The 20636-nt window shown below is 36.8% G+C and overlaps 1 protein-coding gene and 1 non-coding gene across 4 annotated transcripts in view; both read left to right on the top strand.

Annotated features, from left to right (window-relative positions):
* POLA1 (DNA polymerase alpha 1, catalytic subunit) overlaps positions 1–20636 on the top strand; it is a 345895-nt gene that overhangs the window by 44155 nt on the left and 281104 nt on the right. For all 3 annotated transcript variants that reach the window (XM_043997404.1, XM_043997405.1, XM_043997406.1), the window contains exons 24-26: positions 957–1081; positions 7309–7458; positions 7936–8058. In XM_043997404.1, coding sequence (XP_043853339.1) covers positions 957–1081; positions 7309–7458; positions 7936–8058 — 398 coding nt within the window. The remainder of the gene's footprint in view (positions 1–956; positions 1082–7308; positions 7459–7935; positions 8059–20636) is intronic.
* LOC122752384 lies at positions 330–461 on the top strand. Its single transcript, XR_006356134.1, has one exon.

Genomic DNA, 20636 nt, shown 5'->3' with positions numbered 1-20636 from the left:
CTGACTCACTGACCTTGGGCAAATCACCTTATTTCTTGGGGCTCAATTTTCTTATCTGGAAATTGAGAGGATTGGTCCTTTCCGGGTCTACATCAGTGATTTAATGTCCTAGGCAACCTGAGTTAGGTCTTGAATCTCTGTTGGGTTATACAGTAGGCTTATTGAATTTGACTTCATCCATTTGGTGACCTGCTGGTGGTGTTTCTTTCCACTCACCTGCTTCTTTAAAAAGACCCGAGGGTCATTATGTTTATTAGGTACTTACTGCATAAGAGAGATTTTTGATAAACCATGATTTCATTATTCCTTTTAAATATTTCTCTTCTCATTGGACATTGGTCTTATTTCAGTTTCTCCTTCATGTGGAGGTAACTGATCCTGAGTGTCCTACATAAACACAGAAGCTATCTGTTCACTCTTGGAAAGTAAACAAGGGTTGAATCGTTCCACTTCTGACAAATCTGAATGAACATCTCCTGACTGACCTTTAGGAAAGATTATTGCAGCTCGCTCTATTCTGTGAACATATATTTGTGGAAAAGAAATGTTGATTGAAGTTTATATCATAACATTTTTAACAAGTTCCTTGGGAAAAGGTATGGCATTTTTTTTTTTCTGAAAAGTCAGAAGCATCATAAGGTTGTATCTAAGTGCATCAGTGTTGGAAAATGATAAGGGTCCTGTTGGAACTCTCAGGGAGAGGACATTGAATTGGGACCAAGGTGAAACACCACTTTACTGTTACTTCTGTTTTCGTGGGTCTTCTCTGCTCCTACTTTAGCCTAAATCAGTATTTTAGAACTAGAAAGCACCTAATAGTTTCCCTCTTTCACCTCTGCCTTGCTGGTGCTTATCAAATAATATTGTTTCTGATATGATGTTGACCTTGATCCATTTATCTCTTTAGGAATGAAATGAAATTCTTATGTATTCTTCTTTCTCCCTGTCCCTCCCAGGTTTTTATGATAAATTTATTTTGCTTCTGGACTTCAACAGCCTATACCCTTCCATCATTCAGGAATTTAACATTTGTTTCACTACTGTGCAAAGAGTTGCTCCAGAGAACCAAAAAATCACAGAGGTTTGTACTGAATTGATCTATATGACTTTATGTTGAAGTAGGTCTTGAGAATGGTTGGCATTCTGGTTTCTCCTTGGGAAGGTTCTTTTAGATGTGCCTTTTCTGAGTAGACAGCTCAGGAGGATTTGAGGTGGAAAGAGAAAAGGGTGGGTATAGTTAGGATTTGAGGAATAGGCAATAGCTGGTTGGATGATATTTGGAGGTTTTATAATTCTTTATCTGTTTTTGTTTTTTAACTGACAAACTCCTCCTTTGACCTCATTGAAATCTGAGACGGGTTATGAATGACTCTTTGGTCATATAATAAGACTGTAGAACCTCTTCAAGTAAGAAACAATTGTCCCACATATTTTAGCTAAAATCAGTCAAAAGGAAGAGGATCTGTTACGGTCTCATCTTAGCAGAAACATCTGCAGTGTTAACATTTGGTATTTTAGTCTTAGATAAAGAGCCAAAGATGGGCCTGGTGTGATCTGTTTCTTCAGCTTACTTAGGAACTTGTATAGTCTGTGGTGGCTGTTTTCAGATCTATAATTTGAATAAATTACCACCTTCAGGATAGAAGAATAAAGCTTTTTTTTTTTTTCCATTTAAAATTTTCCTTCTTAATGGTTTTCATAGCACACAATGTTGGATGACATTAGCATTCTCATAGCTTTCTGACTTAGTTCATGGGATTTGGGACCACAGGATCTTCCACTTGCTTTCTGTTTGTCCTTAGGCAAGTCATTTAACCTATTGGTCCTCAATTTCCCTATTTGAAAAATGAAAAAAATCTATTACTAGATAACCTCCAAGATCCCTTCCAGTTCTGTAGCAGTGGTCCTATGACTAGTATATTCAGTAAGTTAAGCATTCAACAAGTATTAAATGCTTACTGTATGCCAGGACGTTGCTAAGGACTGGGTATACAAATGCAGTGAATGAAAAAAGATATTTCTTTTTAAGTTGCCTGCATTCCATGTGGGCAATAACAAGGATATATAAATATGTATAGTATAAATATAAATATTCGCTGGAGAAACATGAACTTTCCTCTTCTATCCCATAACAGAGGATTCCATTTGCAAAAGTGGTTAATGGTGTTGCCCAGTACAAAATTGAAGTGGAGATTCATTGTCTTGATTGTCCTATTTTCACTCTTACTCTCTTAAAAAAATCTTCCAGATGACAGAGGTTTGACGTTAATGGTTTTCTTTTTAACTTATTATTTTATGAGAGTTGTCATTGTGACTGTAGTGAGTCACAGTCCATGAAGACCCCTGAAATGACCAGTTCAGGTCATTAGTGCATGTAGTATGCTAAAATAATATGTATACAGGCCAGTTAATCTTAATGTGTTCCATAGGTACAGACTAACTTTGCCATTTGCAAATGTTTGGTCATAAAGGGTTGGAAGCTAGGAAAAGTAGATGTGTATACATAAATCTGTCCCCTCTAATGGAAAAACAAGTCAAAATTATTTCTTTACCAATAGTCAATAGTATCATCCTCTTATGTGAAGGCGTATTTATTTATTTTTGTTTTGCGGGGCAATGGGGGTTAAGTGACTTGCCCAGGGTCACATAGCTAGTAAGTGTCAAGTGTCTGAGGCCGGATTTGAACTCAGATACTCCTGAATCCAGGGAGTGTGAAGTATTGGTTTCAGGATTCACATGCAATTCAAAACGAATAACAGAAAAAGTATTATTTTGCTTTGAAAATTAAGATTGTCTTTTAGGATGTTTCTTTAGTGTCATCCATATGACTATCAAGGAAAGATCCAAGCTTTCTGATATGAGATCACTGAACAACAACCTTCCTTCAATACTTCATTATTTTCATGCATTATTTCTTTCCTGTGTCTCAGAGGTGACATATCCCTTTTTGCCAAAGCTTATCACTTTTTCTGTCTTTGATTTCATATCTTCTCACCTCTTGAGTCCCTTACTCTTCCATGTATCTTTAATCTCTTTATCTCTATTGTCTTCTTTACTTTTGCATGAAAATGTGTTTAAGATTCCCTGATCCTAAAAGAAGCCACCCCTGGACCCTCCTCTTACATCAAGTTATCCTTCTTTCTCTTTCTTCCATGTCAGAATTTCTTGGAAAAGTTGCCCATATCTAATACTTCAACTTATTTTCCAGCCAGGCTTGTAATTTGATTTCTATTCACACTACTCTCTAGAAATGGTTGTCTCAGAGTTCCCCACTGACCTTCCTATCAACTAATTTCTTATCTCATTGCACTCTTGGCAATCTTTAACACTATCCATCACAGTCTTTTTCTGGATACTCTTTTCCTTTAACTCCCTAGATAATTCTACTCTCCTTGTTCTCTTGTCTCTCTATTGTTTGCTGGTTACTCTTTACTGTCCCTTAATCTTTGTTCTGCAAGCTTTTGCTTTTGACTGCTATTCATCCATCTCTCTCCCTTCCTCTTTAAGATAATGGATTACCACTTAGCACCTCAAACTTGATGTACAAAATTGCTCTTTTTTTTTTTCCTAATATTATTTCCTCTGAAATTTCTCTTGGTCAGTGGTACCATCATTCATCTAGTCACTAATGTTGGTGCTGCCTCAGGCTTTTCTTTAACCCTCATGTCTCCAGTCCACTGTCATCTCTTGATTTCCACTATTACACACACTTATACAACGTCTCATCATCACCTGCCTGAGCTATTCCATTTGCCTCATGCTTCCACTCTTGTTCTTTCAGCCTATTCTTTGCAGTGCTGTCTAATCGTGCCCATGTGACCTTCCTTATGCACACATTTAAACATGTCTTTTCTCTCCTAAAATCCTATTGGAGCCTCATTATTGCCTTTTGGGGGGGGGGCAGGGGCAGGGAAATGAGGGTTAAGTGACTTGCCCAGGGTCACACAGCTAGTAAGTGTTAAGTGTCTGAGGCCAGATTTGAACTCAGGTCCTCCTGAATCCAGGGCCAGTACTCTATCCATCCACTGCGCCACCTAGCTACCCCACTACTGGCTTTTAAAAATGAATTTTTATTGATATTCTTTGTTTTTATATTGGTGATATTTCCTTCTGTATCCCTTCCTCTCTCAAAGATCCAACACTTATAACAAAGAATTTTTTTTTAAAAAGGAAGAAAAAAATTTAGCAGAATCAGTCAGTATATGAAAATATCTACTATGTGCAGTATTCTACACTCACTGACTAACCACTTCTGCAAACGAATGAGAGGAGGTAACTTCTCAAATCTTCTTTGGGACTAAGACTGTACTTTGTAATTTTGTCATATTCATTTATAGTTTTATGGTAGTTGTTCTTTCTACTTACATTGTGGTAGTTATTGTGTACTGTCAGTTCTGCTATAATGTGACATATATGTTCCTACAAATCACTGTGGTCCACAAAATTGCACAATAAAAACCAGAGAGCTTATAGGAAAAGTGGTATTAGGGACACAACACTGAAAAACTTTATCAATGACACAAATGACTCTATCAAGAGACACAAAAAAAGATAGGAACCTAATAAAAATGGTAGCACCATATACCTTAAATGGTTAAGAAATACATATGTACTGCAATAAATAGTGACACTGTCTTTGACCTCAGGCTGATAGAGTTGATGGGCCAAGGACAAGAGGTCAGCCTACATGAGCTGCATGAAATTGCTCATAAGCAGACACAATTCATCTTATGATAAAATCATTCCCTTAAATCAGTTGTATTGAAACAAATTTATGTTTTCAAAACAAGTGTTATAGTAGAACTCATTATATTGCTTTCTTGGCTCTGCATCAGTTCATGGAAGTCTTTCTCTGTTTCTCTGTAGTCATTGTTTCTGAAAACACAGTAGCATTCTATTACATTCATATACCACAGTTTGTTTAGTTATTCCTTAATCAATAGCCATCTGTTTTGTTTCCAGATCTTTATGACCACAAAAACTGCTTTTATAAATATCTTTGTATATATGGGGACATTTTTTTGTTTTTTAATCATTGATCTCCTTGGGCTGTGTGTCTAGCAATGGAATCTCTGGGTCAAAGGGTATGGATATTTTAGTCACTTTATCTGCCTGTTTCCAAATCTTTATTGCCTTCTAAATAAAGCCTTGACATTTTGGGCGTTATTTTAATTTTCTAACTTCTTGGCTCAATATTCTCCTTTATATGTGTTGTGCTCTAGCCAAACTTGCAAGCTGGACTGCTTGTAATTCTCTAAACACATTGTGCTGTGTTTCCTACACTTGAGAATGCCTCTTCCGCCCCCTTCTTGGCCTGTTGAAATCCTACCCATCTATAAAAACCCAGATCAAATGCCATCTTTTCATGAAGTCTTTCCCTTGCCCCCCCCCCCAGTAGTCTCTTCTCAGACCTCATATAATCTTTTGTTTATATTGTTTATGTACTCATATCATTTCATATCATACTTAGTTGTTTATGTATTGTATTGGGCTATTAGATAGTGAGCTCTGTATACTATTAGATTGTGAGTTGGATATGGAAGGTTACTTTAGTTAAACTTTGTTTTTAAGACTGTGCCTTATTAATCTTTTTATATCTCTTTGTCTATCTCTCAGGACCTATTTACATAATAGATGCTTATTGAAAACATTTATTAAAGTTTAGCAAAAAAATTGGATTAATATAAATAATATAAATAAGTTTATTATTTATGTAGCTTGGTTAGGTAATTGATATAAAAGAAGCATGGTTTTGTATGAGACTCTTCTTTCTGGATTTTCTGTTCCTCACTGCTCTGTTGGAAAATAACATGTCCTTAGGACAGTACAAAGATGATTCCTGTGTGTGTGTGGCTTATTGTCAGTTTGTTGATACATAATAGTCACAGACTAAGCAACTATGTTAGCTCACAACAAACTGGCAAATTCTGGGTTCTCTACCTCTTATGTCACCTGGGCTTGACATCCTTTAAGCCAGAAGGTTTATTTTTAATTCTGAGCCTTTGAAAGGGCAAATGTGCCCTTTCTTTAACATAATCTGTAATACATTTGCAGAATTAATGGAGGCTTTAGAAAAAGTCTGTTTTCCTTGCAATACATGTTAACAAGACTGCTGTTTGCATTTCTTTTTTTTTTTTTTTGCTGGGCAATTGGGGTTAAGTGACTTGCCCAGGGTCACACAGCTAGTAAGGGTCAAGTGTCGGAGGCCAGATTTGAACTCAGGTACTCCTGAATCCAGGGCTGGTGCTTTATCCACAGCGCCACCTAGCTGCCCCCTGTTTGCATTTCTTAAATATTTTTATTCTTCTAGTGATTACAAAGTAATTTACAAATATGAAGTACTACACAAAAGATAAGGAACACCTTTAAAAATTAGACTTGTCATGTCTCACAGAACTATATATATTCACAATTTTAAAAGAAACCTTAACATATAGTTGAATTTTTACCCCAACCTCTACAAGAGTATGTACAGTTTTGAGTATTTTTCAATTCTGTAGTATGTGTGGAAGGATATATTGTCTAAAACAGGAATTTTTAATATGTGTTTGCTTGTCATGGACTCTTTTGGCAGTCTGTTGAATGATGCTTTTAAATGTATATAGGATTATAAAAGAAACCAATTTTATTTAAATATGGTTATCAAAAATACACATTTTTAAGTTCACAGACCCTAAGTTAAGAACCCCTCATATAAGATGGTATTTTTGAACATTTAATTTTCAAGCTCTTAGGATAATTTTCATTTTAAAAGCAAGCTAGGAAAAGTGGTAAGATTTTCTTGTTTACAAGAGAGCATGGTTAACAGATTTCTTTTGTTTCACCTGTTTCAGAAATCAAGTTCTCTTTGAGCCATGGTTTATCTTTAAATTTGGGGCTAGCTTCAGGGGAAAATGAGGTGCTACCAGGTGAAGATCAGAGAGTAACTAGGAACAAAAAAGGGCAGTGAGAAGAATGTTTATATAGTAGCAGGAAGGGAAGAAGTTTTCCAAGGTATCTGGGTCTAGCTTTGTAACTTCTGTCTAGTTGACCTTCTTTGTTCTTTCCTTAAGGGGTTTTGACATCTAGTTTCAAAAGAGATTTTTTTTCCTCCCCAAGGGTCCCAAGTTTTTTCTAATTTTTCTGACTTCGGGCCAGTCATCTCATCTCTTTTTAACATGAGATTGACAGGAATTATGGAATACATATTTAATATTTTTAATTAAAAATTTTAAGATGCTCTTAATGACTATCTGTAGACATTATTATCCCCAAAAGGAGGCAGTTTTATTTTAGATATGACTTTTAAAGAAATGTATTATTTTGCAGGATGAAGAGCAAGAAGATATTCCTGATTTGCCGGATCCAGATTTAGAAATGGGTATTCTACCCAAAGAAATTAGGAAACTGGTTGAGAGAAGAAAACAAGTCAAACAGCTCATGAAACAGCAAGATTTAAATCCAGACCTTGTTCTACAGGTACTGCTTTTTAGCAAGAAATGTTTCAGCAAGTCCTCAGTTTAGCCCATGGAATTATAATGATTCTAGGGCCAATGATATTTTGAGTCTTCATAAACTTGGTATACATGATGAAGTTCCCTATTGACAAAGATGCAAGAATGAGCAGACAGGTGCTGATATCTTCAGATGCAGAAATCTCAACGTCCCTTCTTTTGTGAAAGTCAGGTCCCTTGACCAAGTTTGCTACCAAGCATCTAGAATTCTCTTGAATTTTGTGAGACCTTCTTTCTGCTTGGTATTTTTAGGAGCTGTGGGAATTGAGTAATTGAAAGTGTAAAAATGTTACATGTATGTTTTGGAAGATAACGGAAAGATGTCTGTCCCCTTTTGTTGCTTAACCAAAGATGTGAGCTGACATAGTTGCTTGCATGTTTGTGCATTTTATGTATCAACAACTTCTGATTTCTTTCTTTTGGCCATGTTATGACCTTGCAGTACGACATTAGACAGAAGGCTTTGAAGCTCACAGCAAACAGTATGTACGGCTGTCTTGGATTTTCCTTTAGCAGATTTTATGCCAAACCATTAGCTGCTTTGGTGACATACAAAGGAAGGGAGGTAAGTAGCAGAATCTTGACATCTTTAAAAGTGGGAATTTTTTTTTTGTTTTTTGTTTTTTTTGGTGAGGCAATTGGAGTTAAGTGACTTGCCCAGGGTCATACAGCTAGTAAGCATCAAGTGTCTGAGGCTGGATTTGAACTCAGGTCCTCTTGAATTCAGGGCCAGTGCTCTATCCACTGCGCCACCTAGCTGCCCCAAAGTGGGAATTTTTCAACTAGTCCTCTTGTGGTAAAATAGGAGAGCATTCTTTTTTCCCTCTTTCGTTTTTGTTTTTGGGTTGGGTTTTTTTTTTTTTTCTTTTGGTTTGTTTGTTTAGTGAGGTAGTTGGGGTTAAGTGACTTGCCCAGGGTCACACAGTAAGTGTTAAGTGTCTGAGGTTGGATTTGAACTCAGGTCCTCCTGATTCCGGGGCCGGTGCTCTGTCCACTTCACCACCTAGCTGCCCCTTTCCCTCTTTTGTTAATGTTCTTTAATTGAATTATGCAGCTTCAAGTGCCCCTTGGAATAATTTTGATATTTTAAGGTTAGTGGGATTAAGAAAGCATTTGGAGTTGTCACTGGTTGCCAGACACAAACACTAAGAAGTTTAGGGTAAGTGTTCATTCAAATGTGGGCTTCATCTGCACTCATACTTTATACTGTCTTTCATTAATTTCCTCCAAACACTAAAGGATTGTGGTTATATTTAAAAAAAAAAATAAAATCTTAAATTAATGTTGGCTTATAGAGCTGCCTTGGCTTAGTCTTAAGAAATAGTGTCCATTGTATGAATAAGCATGATGAAGGGGTCCTCTCTTGGAATACTAAGCTTGAAAGACACAGGAATCAATGTTCAAACACATGGTAATGACCATCAGTTTACGTGTCTATATCCTAGTCCTAGCCTAGAATGTACTTTAGAGAGTTGTGATTCTGAAATTTTCTTGCCTCTCAGTTCTAGACAGCCATCCCATCTTGTTTGGGTAGGATTGGGCAGAATGTTTATCTGAAGATGTATGCATTTCCTTAAAGGAGATGATGGAAGTGGGTGTTTTAGAGGCTTTTGGAAGAAGGAGAGGATAATTTTGGTTTCTTACGTTAAGTTTACTTTAGAATTATTCAGATTTTATTTCTGTGCATGCATCCAGCAGTTCCTGATGGAATACCATCTTATTTTTGTATTTAGGAAATGCACTCACTATGCCCCAACTGGGTGATAATACATAGGTTGACTATTGAGATCGGATCAAGGTTACTCTTAAGTTTCTCATGAGAGGCAATAGTTGACAATTTACTCCCTTGGAGAGTGCCTCTTGCTGTTGGGAAATCCCTGTAGTTACATTTTCATCATTGGCTCAGAAACCTGCAAGCTGAACAGGGCACTGTGGGTAATGATAAGCCCCAAATCTGACCAGTGTTTCCCCCTCCCCCCAAATCTGTTATGTTTTAAGGACTGTATTTCTCATTGAGCTGGATTTAATAGGAAGGTTAAACTCAATTTTCATTTCTCTTAGAAAATAGAACAAAACCAAAATCCAAATTATTTTTAAAAATTTATTTCTTCCTTGTCTTTCCTATCTCTTTGCTTGAAAAATAGTCCAATAAAGAGGTATCTAGAAAGTCTTCATCCCTAACCATTATGTGACTCAAATCCCTGTGTTCTGGCTTTCCTTTTACTTGGGATTACTATGCCTATATCATCAACTGTGAACAAGAGAAGCTTGATTATAGTTGTGGTTATTGGGAAATACTAATGATACAGTTTAGCCCTGGAAACTTCGCCATAGGAGGGAGTGTCATTTAAAATCACATATAAGAAATATTAACTCTAATCCAATTATATTTTTTGGTGATTTAATAAGAGCATTACAAACCAAAAAGATTCTGTCTTTGGTTTTGATAATGTTAGGTGGTAATATTGGACTGCTGATTAGAGATTTGTGATTCGGAAATTCTTTTAGCTTGTCATTAAAGCAGCACCGCAAGGGAGGGCATCACCAAATGATAGCCAGTTTGCATAATGTTTGGTTATAAGACAATACCTTTGTAATGAAGCACACCTCTTTTTAAGCTACATACACTTGAAGAATAATTTTATTTGAAGAGCAAAGGAGTTTTTCAACCTTAAAAGCAATTATAGTATGAATTATTTTAAGATTTACATGAAAATAAATTGGAAGAACACATTTTAGTTTATTGTGATATCAGAATGACACATTAGAGTGTAGAGTTTGCATTAAAATACAACTTGACATTTACTCTGGGGAGGGCTAGAAATTTGTGTTCTTTTCACTATTTCAGAGGCTATTTTATACATGCTCATTAATTTTATTAGAAAGATGCAGGTTTAGATTTAATGACCTAATAATTTCTGTAATCAAGTATGTTGTGGGCTTAGTGGAGACTCAGCATAATTACTAATTGTACTTTTAAAGGCATGGTTATACTATAAAGGGCTGATGGTTTGTCAAATGGACATCAACATTACCTGTTTACAGGTATCATCCATCTTTCACCTTATCGTGTTTATAATTTTGGTCTCTTAATAATGAAGGAGCTCGTGTGGCTGAGGGAAAGTTGTATTTCCACAGATTCATGGGATATGCTATTTAAAAGAAAGGAGATTGGTGTTCTCAGTGAGATAAGAACGAAATCTTTAAAAAAAAAATGAAAATACATCTAGGTACACAAACATAACAAATTATGCATATCTTCTCTCTTCTCAGAAAGAGTGAGTGGGTGCATGCCCCCATACTTTCAACAGCATGGATTTCACTTAGGCAGATTCCTGTGCCATTAATGCAGGCTATCAATAGTGAAGTGGCTAGTGTAGTAATTGAAGTTCTTGTTCACTAGATGGCGATAGATACCTTGTGATTATTAATCAATTAAGGTTTTTATTCTGTGAACAATAGTGACAATCATTTAGTGACCTCCCATATGTCAAACATCTTCCAGACTTTTTTTAAAAGATTTTTTTAATGTAATAAAGACAGTGACTAAAACTGATCTGAAAAATTTCAGTCTTGTAATTATTGAATATTAAATAATAATGTGAATCTAAGGACTGAAATAGTTTCTGACTTTGGAAGATTTAAAATCCTTATACATAAGTTTTATTGGGTCAAAAGCAGTTATATTAATTTCATTATTTAACTTAAATTCTCTTTTCAAGCTAAAGCATGCTTTAGGTAGGGTTTTGCAAATGCAGAATTGCCCTCATTAGAATAATCCCTTGATTTATTTTCTTTTATGTATTTAGGATCAGCAAATCTGAAGACTAGTAGACTATTTGGGTGAAAAACTTTTGGAACTCTAATATCATATTTATATATCTACACCCCATTGTTTGGCACTAACAATTTTGATTATACAATTGTAAATGTTTTCATGAAAATTCTATAATTTAGCATTAGTGTTTTGACTTAGAGCAGGAGTTCTTAACTGGAAATTTATGACTTTTTTTGTTTTGAAATAAAATTCTTAACTGTATTCTACTATAATTGGTTTCCTTTGTAATTTTATGTATTTTATTTGTACATTTAAAAACACTGTTCTGAGAATGGGTTTATAGTATTCAACAGACTGACTGCCAAAGGGGTCCATCACACAAGAAAGGTTAAGAGCCCTTGACTTAGAGGAATCAATCAACAGAGCTGCAAGCCTTTTTTGGGGGAAGGGGGAGGTGACAGGAATGTGATCTATACTTTCTGTTATGTTTATTACCTTGGAAAAATATTGATTCTTGGACTGGGGATTTGATTCTTAACAGCATTCTCTCAGTCAAAAAATATATCATAATGTTCAAGTATAGAGTTATTCTGAAGCCTACTGACTTTGCATCTCATACATTTTCATTTTCTTTGCAGTTGCCTGAAATAAGTCTTTGCCAGCCTCTTTGCTGGTCTAGTTCTTGATTGCGTGCCTTTGTGCTGCTAGTAATGCAGTATGCATGTGGAAAAAATGCCCAGCTCATTGCATGTAAAAACATTCAGAGATGGGCAGAGCTTCTTGAGCATTTTTTTGGGTGTGTGAAAGTAATTTGAAAGGGATAGTAAGAGGTGGGTCTGACCACTGCTGTTAACAGTGGTTTTTGTTTTGTTTTTTTTGCAGGGCATTGGGGTTAAGTGACTTGCCCAGGGTCACACAGCTAGTAAGTGTCAAGTGTCTGAGGCCAGATTTAAACTCAGGTACTCCTGACTCCAGGGCCGGTGCTTTATCCACTACGCCACTTAGCTGCCCCCCTAACAGTGGTTTTTAAAAAAAAAGTTAGTGGGGCAGCTAGATGGCGCAGTGGATAGAGCACCGGCCCTGGAGTCAGGAGTACCTGAGTTCAAATCCGGCCTCAGACACTTAACACTTACTAGCTGTGTGACCCTGGGCAAGTCACTTAACCCCAATTGCCTCACTAAAAAAAAAAAAAAAAAGGAAAAAAAAAGTTAGTGAGAAGTAACTTTCTTAGTATATTTGGAAGCTGTGCAGAATAGTAGAAAAGGCTATGGGCTCAGAAGTTAGAAGACCTGGGTTCAAATCCTGCTTTACTTACCTGAACCTTAGTTTCTTTGTTAGTAAAGACGGAATAGTAATACTTAGAGTGTATTATATTGGATAGGGGAAGGGCTTTGGAGTTAGGAAGCCCTGTTTCTGACACATACTGATAGTGTGACTTTGAACAATCTACTTACCTTTTCAGTGTCCTAGGGAAAGACTATAAATTGTGAGATGATGATCTGCTCTCTTGGAGAGGAGTTTCCATTTCAGGGTTCACTATAGTGATGAAATCCAGGCCTGGAGAGAGAGACGGAGAGAGAGACAGAGAGAGAGAGAGAGCTGACCCTAACTGTTGAAAAGAAAGTGCTTTGTAAGTTATAAAACACTAGATGTATAGGTAGGAATTTTTACTGTTGATGTGCAATAGAGGAGAGGTGCCCATTTTGAAATTCAGAATCTTTTTTCTTTTGATATCTTAGCACATATGTACTGGGATTAATTTAGGAAAATATTTTAAAATTCTCATAGTGTGGCTGAGATAATATGGTACATATATGGTGCGATTTTCTTAGACTCCTTTTTACTTTTTGAAGATTTTAGAGGTCTCCCTTGCTCTTTTGTATTCACCAGATTGACTTTCTTTTAATCAGAAAACAGGCTCCATTTCTGTTTTAAAATAGACACATTTCTCTTTCCATTAAAAAACCCAGATTGTATCTGGCTAGATGAAGTTGAAAAGATTTTTATGCCATTTTTAGTAGTTGGAGACTGACAAACATTTTCGACTTCATTTTTCATTTTTTTTTTTGCTATGCATTGTCAGTTTACCTTCAAATAAAGGTTGTCTTAAATATTATAGTCTCCAACTTCAGTTGAACATGGGGGGAATTGTAAATACTTCGCACCCATTGGCTCCGTAATCTGTTTTGTGTTCTGGAACTGCCCCCTTACTGTGAACCGCTGCCATGGCTGTGCAGCTGTCCAGTTATATGTCATTAGATTGGGGTGAGGTTCTCTTGCTGGAGAATAAATTCTGCCTTTTGGATAAACTTGAATGGGAGAATAGTGTGGTCAAAAATGAATTCTTCCAAGAAATGCCTGTGATACAAATGATTTGTTTTTGTCCAGAGATGGTAGTGATGGTAGCAGTAAAAAGTATGTGTTGAGGGCACAGGGGAAGGTATCATTAGTCCTCGAGAATTCATTGACAGCATTAAATGACAAACTATATTATGCTTATCATGGAGGCAGCTAGGTGGCACAGCAAAGAGAGCACTGTACCTGGACATAGGAAGACCTGAATTCAAATCCAGCCTCATACACTTACTTGCCTTTTGACTTTGGGCAAGGCAAATAAGCTCTGTTTGCCTCTATTTGTTCATTTGTAAAGTGAGGATAATAACACCTACCTCCTAGGATTGTTGTGAGGATCAAATGAGATAATTGTAAAGTGTAAAAAAGTAAGTGCCATGTAAATGTTGGCTATTATTATCCTTGTATATCATTGTATAAATGTAAAAGCCATGTAAATGTTGGCTATTATCATTGTTGTTGTTGGGGAGGCCAAAGATCCTACCTTTAGTTAGAAGCATAGAAATATATACATATGCACAAAATATGCTATATCTTGATGACTTTTAAAAAGTGAAATTAGTATGAGTCTTTAGTAAAGAAAACAATGTTTGATTAGAATCATGAATTTTTTTTTTAAGTTCAAAGAATACTTTGGAGATAATGTGTCATCCCCCTGCTTTATCTTAGAGACTTAAAAGCTGATGTGCTTGGTTAGTCACACAGATTCTAAGGGACAGAGTTGGGATTCAGATGCACAGCTTTTGATTTCAGTTCTATTGCTATTTCCACTGCAGAGTTAATAGGGGAGGCTAGTGTAACTAATTCAAGTTCTTTATTACAGAATATTTTAAAAGAAAGGCATTTATTTATTTCCAGATATTATATAATTGATACTTCTCATCCAAGTTAGGATCAGATAGATGATAAGGCTAATTAATGAGTTTTTTTCTGTTGTAGCAGCAATGAATATAATATTTCTGCTTTTTTGAAGCAACTGAATAAAGCACATTTGATGCATAAAGTTTTGCAAAAATTATTTTTAATTTTTTTGAAAAAATTATTAATGTCATTCTTCACAAAACAAACTAAACTTTGTGTACATCTTCAAGTTCCAGTACTTAGTCATAGAATTTTAAACAAAATAGCATTTTTTTCCTCCACTCTCTGTGTGCATTTGTTTAACTTGTTGGTTAACTACTTTCTCTTGTTTCTTTAATGAATTTTACTATCCTACCCTTAGGTAAGGTTTCAGTGACTGGGTCTCTTGGTGGTGTATCTCTTGGCACTCAGTATTTTACAAAAATTATTAAAAGAGAGTATTAATCTTTAGGCCATTTTCAAATTATCAAGAATAACTAAAAGACTGCTAGAGCAAGGAAAATTAAACTTTGAAACTTTATAGAACCCGTTTTATGTCAGCTTTCTTTTCTTCCTGTCTTTCTTCTTTTCTTTCTGCTTTACTTTTTTGTGGTGGGGGGAAAGGAGGTTGGAAAGAGAATATTTTCCCCTTGCAATCCCATATATTAACTTAGGCTATTGGGAATGGAGCAGAGGATGGTGAAATGATCCCTGACAGACTGACATTGTGTCAGGGTTATTGAGCACCACTGTGGAAGATCAAATCTTACCACTGTGCTTCTGTATTATATTAATGGAATCCAGGAAAACTTCTCCCAGACTCTCACCAGAACAAGTGACTTTCTGTTAAACTAGAGTTCATTCTGTTTTCAGTCAGCATGCATATGAAAATTATATATAAATGCACTTTGGTGTGTGTTTCTTTTTCACAAGCAACGTGTTATTTGACAGGTGTTCTAAAGCTTCTGACTTTGGCGATGATCCAAGATGACTGAGCAGTGATTTAGAAACTGCCCTTCCTTCCTTGTTAGGAGATTCAGGGTGGGGGCAGTAGGGAGTGTGAAGTTATTAACTACTATTCACTAGTAGGCAGGTTGTATGAAAATCAGAATGAGAGCTAATTGCCTGAAACTTCAGACTGTATGTACATGAAGCCTCCTGCCTGATGGCTCTCTTAAGGAAGGCAGAAATCACATTTCTTCCCTGCCCCCCCCCCCCTTTTTCCATTTCTCTTATCCTTTTACAGAATGCTTTGTCTGGAAGTAACAAAACATTGACTTCTGAATTGTCCTAAAGTGCATTTGGTTTGGGGGGATTGAATCAGTATATTATAATTGTGCTTAATTAACACGGCCAATTAACAAGGAATTTGATAGACAGGTGTGTGTGTCTGTGTATGTTTGTGAAGTTGTAGGAGATGGCCATCTTGAAGCTGATTTTGGTGGGAGGGGAGTCTGGTTACTTAGAAAAGAATCATAAGCTATATTTTTTAAAAACCTATAATAACTTCTAATTGCTTTAGTAATGATTTATAATTGTGTATACATCCTGGATAGAGAGCTGATGTTAGAGTGATGAAGACCTGAGTTATAAGTCCTACCTATGACAAGTATGATACTGGGAAAGACACTTAACCTTTTAGTGCCCCAGGCATCTCTTTCTCTCTCTTAGATTAAAAGTTGCAGAAGTCTACCATCTGGTTTCATAATGGTATTTTACTCTCTTGAAGTTCTCTACCCCATTAGTTTGTACCAATACAAAAAGACAGCTATATGAGTGAAATAAACAAAGTGCTCTTTTATCTTGTGGTTCTTACAAATTAAAAACTCTTGGTTTGCAGTGTTTTGGTTTTGTTTTTATATAAAAGAGACTGAAAGTGAGATTCTCAATCCCCATCTCACTTCTTATTCTGTATTGTGGATGTACAAGGTTACTGGGTAGGACTGAGCCTTAGGTTGTTGTCAGTAGTTATAGGTCCCATGGACTACTTAGCTTTGCCCACTTCCTGGGGTAATCTATTATTGGTTAGACCCTGGACCCTATTTACCCTGGGGTCAGAGAACCAATGAGAGCTACCACAAATGCAAATGTAGAAAATATTTAATAAGTAGCTACTGAGTATAGGGTACAGTTAGGAAAGAGAGAAAATTGAGCTAAGCCATGGTCTTTGCTCTCAAATGCCTTACTGTGTAATAGTGAGATAAGAATCAAGATAATATAACAGAAGAGCAAAGAGTGCTTTGTGAGGTGTGATGGAAGGTAAGAAAGGGCTTCCTACATGAGGTACCATTTTACTTGAGCTTAAAGGAAGGGAAGGAATTCAATAAATGAAGGAGAAATTTAAGAGTTAGTTTCTTTTTCATGCTTTAACTGATTCTTCCTCTTTTCTCTGTTCCCAAATGAACTCTTCTTTGCTTACTGCATCCTTTTGGGAAAGTAGATCATTCTTTTGGTAGGACTTGGTTTAAGCCCACAATTCTCTCATTCCGGCTCATGCCTTGGCTGACCAAAGGCTTGTCTGGCTCACCCTATCATGAACCATTTCTGGTCCTGCTGTGAACTTAATTCATCAAGCATTGGCTGACTATGGCTCTCATCTTCTTTTGGGGTCTTTTCTGAGTTTATTGTCACATCTGCAGTTGTTGAATTCCTGAGCTTTTGATGATACTCATGCCCTTCTCCCTGCTTCTCTGCTATAATTGAGCCCGTGACATCTGGGTGTTTTCCTATAGAAATTGACTTTGGTCTTTTTATTTTTCAGGTGGTGCTGGCCTAGCAGACTATCTGTCCTGCTGTCACCCAGCTATACTTAAGGATAGTGTCAGTTGACCTTGCTCTTTTATTAAATTGCCTCTTCTACCTGCTCATTTAGGTTCGTATCAGTCTCATGACCTGAGTTGCAGAGGTTAGACCCCTCCTTGGTCCTTCCTTCTGCATAGGACACCAAGTGGCAGGAGCAGGGCCAGAACTAGAGCAGATCTCTTGACAAGTGGAGACTTCAGCTAGAAGCAGCATGGCAGGGGAGAGGAGGTATAAGTCAAGACCTGTGATCAGTGAGGTCTGGCATTTTTCAGGATTACAGTGCTGGTGTAAGTCTGAAGGGACCAGTTTAGCCACAAAGGGCAGAGCCACTTACTAAATTCCTTTTAACTTAAAAAAAGGGAAAGTAAATATCTGTTGTTATTTGTACAATCTGTTAGCCTAGGTAATATAATGGGTGATATGAGGAATATTGTAACCTTATAAGAGAGTCCTAGAATGAAATTCAGCCTGAACTTTCATGGTATGAGGGTTTAAGGTGACTACAAAAATCATGAGAGAGATTCTGTGAGCCATGTTTGAAAGTCAGAATTGCCCTGCACATAGTAAGTCCTTATTAAGTGTTGAATTGAATTACTACTTAACTGCAATACTCCCCTTGAACCTACTTTTTTTCTACCTTATCTGAGTTCAGTGTGTCCTTTAAAAAGTGTTCTATGTCTGTTGGCTTTCTTTAGGTGTTTAGGTGTTACAGTTTACTGTAGGGAAGATGTGTACATTACCATTTTGTGTATCATGATTCTCAAGGGACAGTGTGACTGTATAAGTTTGTCATTATGATAAATAGTGTTGAATTACATCAGACTGAGTTTGTTAAGATGTGGGAGTTTGGGGGGGGGGAATAGGGAGCCCATGGAAGAAAGATTTTATGTCTTTGTGTATGTTAGGAAGCTGCTTGATTTTATGCCAGGGATTCCTGAACCCTCTAGTAATAGTTTTAGAGATCTTGTTCCTTCTCTGAAAATTGGTGCCAATTTTGGGTCATGCAGCTGTCCCTGTTTGCTTTCAGTTATTAATTTTTGTGGTCGGAGTGATTCTTACCCTCTTTTGAACTCTGATGTATCAAAAAAAATTTTTTTCGTCTCTGAAAATGCCCTCCCTCTCTTAAGAAGTAAAACATAGCAATATGTAACTGAAAAGTGGTTCTTAACACCCTTGGGAAACTATGAAGACCTGTGCCACATTTATGTGCAGTTTGTATAATTAGTCCTTTTCAGGGGTGGGATTTGATTTCTAACTTTTGGCTTTACTACTTTATATATAAAAGAGGAACTACTTTCCAAAGACAGGTGACCTTTTTTTTTTTCTTATTGTAAGGAGCTTATGTGACACATAATCCAATTTTATGTCATAAATATGGAGTGTTAATCACTTGCCTCTATTTGTTTCAGATTTGTTTTTTAAGAGACTGCTGCTATAAACAAACACAGACTGCATTTTTTGACCAAAGCAGTAGGGTGTGTCTTTGGACTGAATAGAGGCTTGGGAAACTTAATAAGCTAGGGAACTATAAATAGTGTACATTGTTCTTAGGATTTCATCTAATGTTTCTTTGAACTTGCTGAAGGAGTAGGGTATATGTTCTATTTAAGTTGATCCACGTGATACGATGCTTTGGACAGCCGGCATTTGACTAGAAAAAAATGTTAGTGTCTTCTAGGAATGTCCAGATATTGTTGTGACCACTTGGTGTGGGGCAGAAAAAAGAATTTGTTCCCAGAAGATTGAGCTTACGTGGTCCATATTTTCTTTAATTACTAGTTCCTGCGTAATAGCCAGAAATGTTTCTGCTAAGAGCTACTGACCATGCACCACAGTGGGGAAAAGAAGATAAATGACATTGGCTGTGATCTCAAGGGTATGAGGGTAAACCTTAGGGAATGAATCCAATGGAACATTAAGAAAGCAGAAGAAAGAGGTCAGAGCAACATTTTCTTTACCAGGAGGCAAGGGAAATACTCATATGTCCATTTAAAAAATATTTCAGGGGGCAGCTAGATGGCGCAGTGGATAGAGCACCGGCCCTGGAGTCAGGAGTACCTGAGTTCAAATCCAGCCTCAGACACTAAACACTTACTAGCTGTGTGACCCTAGGCAAGTCACTTAACCCCAATTGCCTCACTAAAATATATATATAAATAAATATTCCAGGACAGTTAACATTAGAGCATAATTTTATTGAAAAACTCTCTGGGAAATTGTTTTGAACAACCATCGTTTAAAAAGGTGGATGAAAAGTGCATGTTGCCTAGGTTATGTCACATAGCTGAATGGGCAAATTATTGAGTTTAGATTGTTGGTATAAGTGTTTTGGATATTTACTGCAGTGAGACATTGAGTTGGGCCCATAATAGAGTAAGAAGAAGAGATAAGGCTGGATCCATATTTAGGAAACTGTGTGGTGCCTTTCAGTGTTTCCAAACTCATCAGTGCCTCAGAAGCCTACTATTAGTACCGGCATTCTCCTGGTTATAAAGGCATGGTTTGGATTATTCAGATTATAGATTACTCAAAGGGCACATGGTAGATGTAAAACTGCAGTGCATTACTAACAATAACTTGACAGTCAGTAAGAATTGATTTAGTAGTTAGTATGTAGGAGGCCCTGCCTTTAGTGCTGGGGATACAAAGAAAGGCAAAAACACAATCCTTGCTTTCAAGGAGCTCACACTTTAATAGGGGAGACAACATGCAAATAACTGCACGTAGGAGATTTATACAGGGTGAGAGGCTATCAAGGGAAAGGAAGGCAGTAGGAATGGGGGGATCCTGAAGGTCTCTTGCAGAATGTGGGATTGGAGCTGAGACTTGAAGACAGCTAGGGTGAAGAGGGAAAGCATTCCACACACAGTGGACAACCAGTGAAGAGGCATGGGATTGGGAGATGGTGGTGTATGGAAGAAGTCGTAAGAAGACCGTTGTGCCTCTATGTGCAGGGGATTGGGGAGGGGAGAGCGGAAAATGTATATGAAGTGCTGTAAAGGATATTAGGATATATATATATGACCAGAAAAGGATGTGGGCTAAAGGGGATCTCAAGAATGGGAACTAAGTGCTATTGTATTGGTTGCCACTGAGAAATTGAAGGAACCATAAGAAAGCATCTTTTATGTTTGTATCTTTTGTGATTTATGGGAAAACATGGAAAGGAATAATATATGGACAGATTAAGATGTGGAGGGGTTGCAGTTCCTGCTTTTGATGAGTCTCTCTACCAATGAAATCAAGGAGCCACTCAAGTACTGAAGTCCATCTTTGTTTCTGGTTCCAAGAAAGCTTTAGTGGTGCAAGGAGAAACCGTCTAACAACGCATCTTCTACTTTTCTTCATTCCTGAATCATCTAACAATCTTA

The sequence above is a fragment of the Dromiciops gliroides genome, chromosome 3, assembly GCF_019393635.1.
Source record: "Dromiciops gliroides isolate mDroGli1 chromosome 3, mDroGli1.pri, whole genome shotgun sequence".
In the NCBI taxonomy this organism is placed as follows: domain Eukaryota; kingdom Metazoa; phylum Chordata; class Mammalia; order Microbiotheria; family Microbiotheriidae; genus Dromiciops; species Dromiciops gliroides.
Note: the sequence above shows the minus strand (reverse complement) of the source record. Positions and strands in the feature narration are given on the sequence as shown.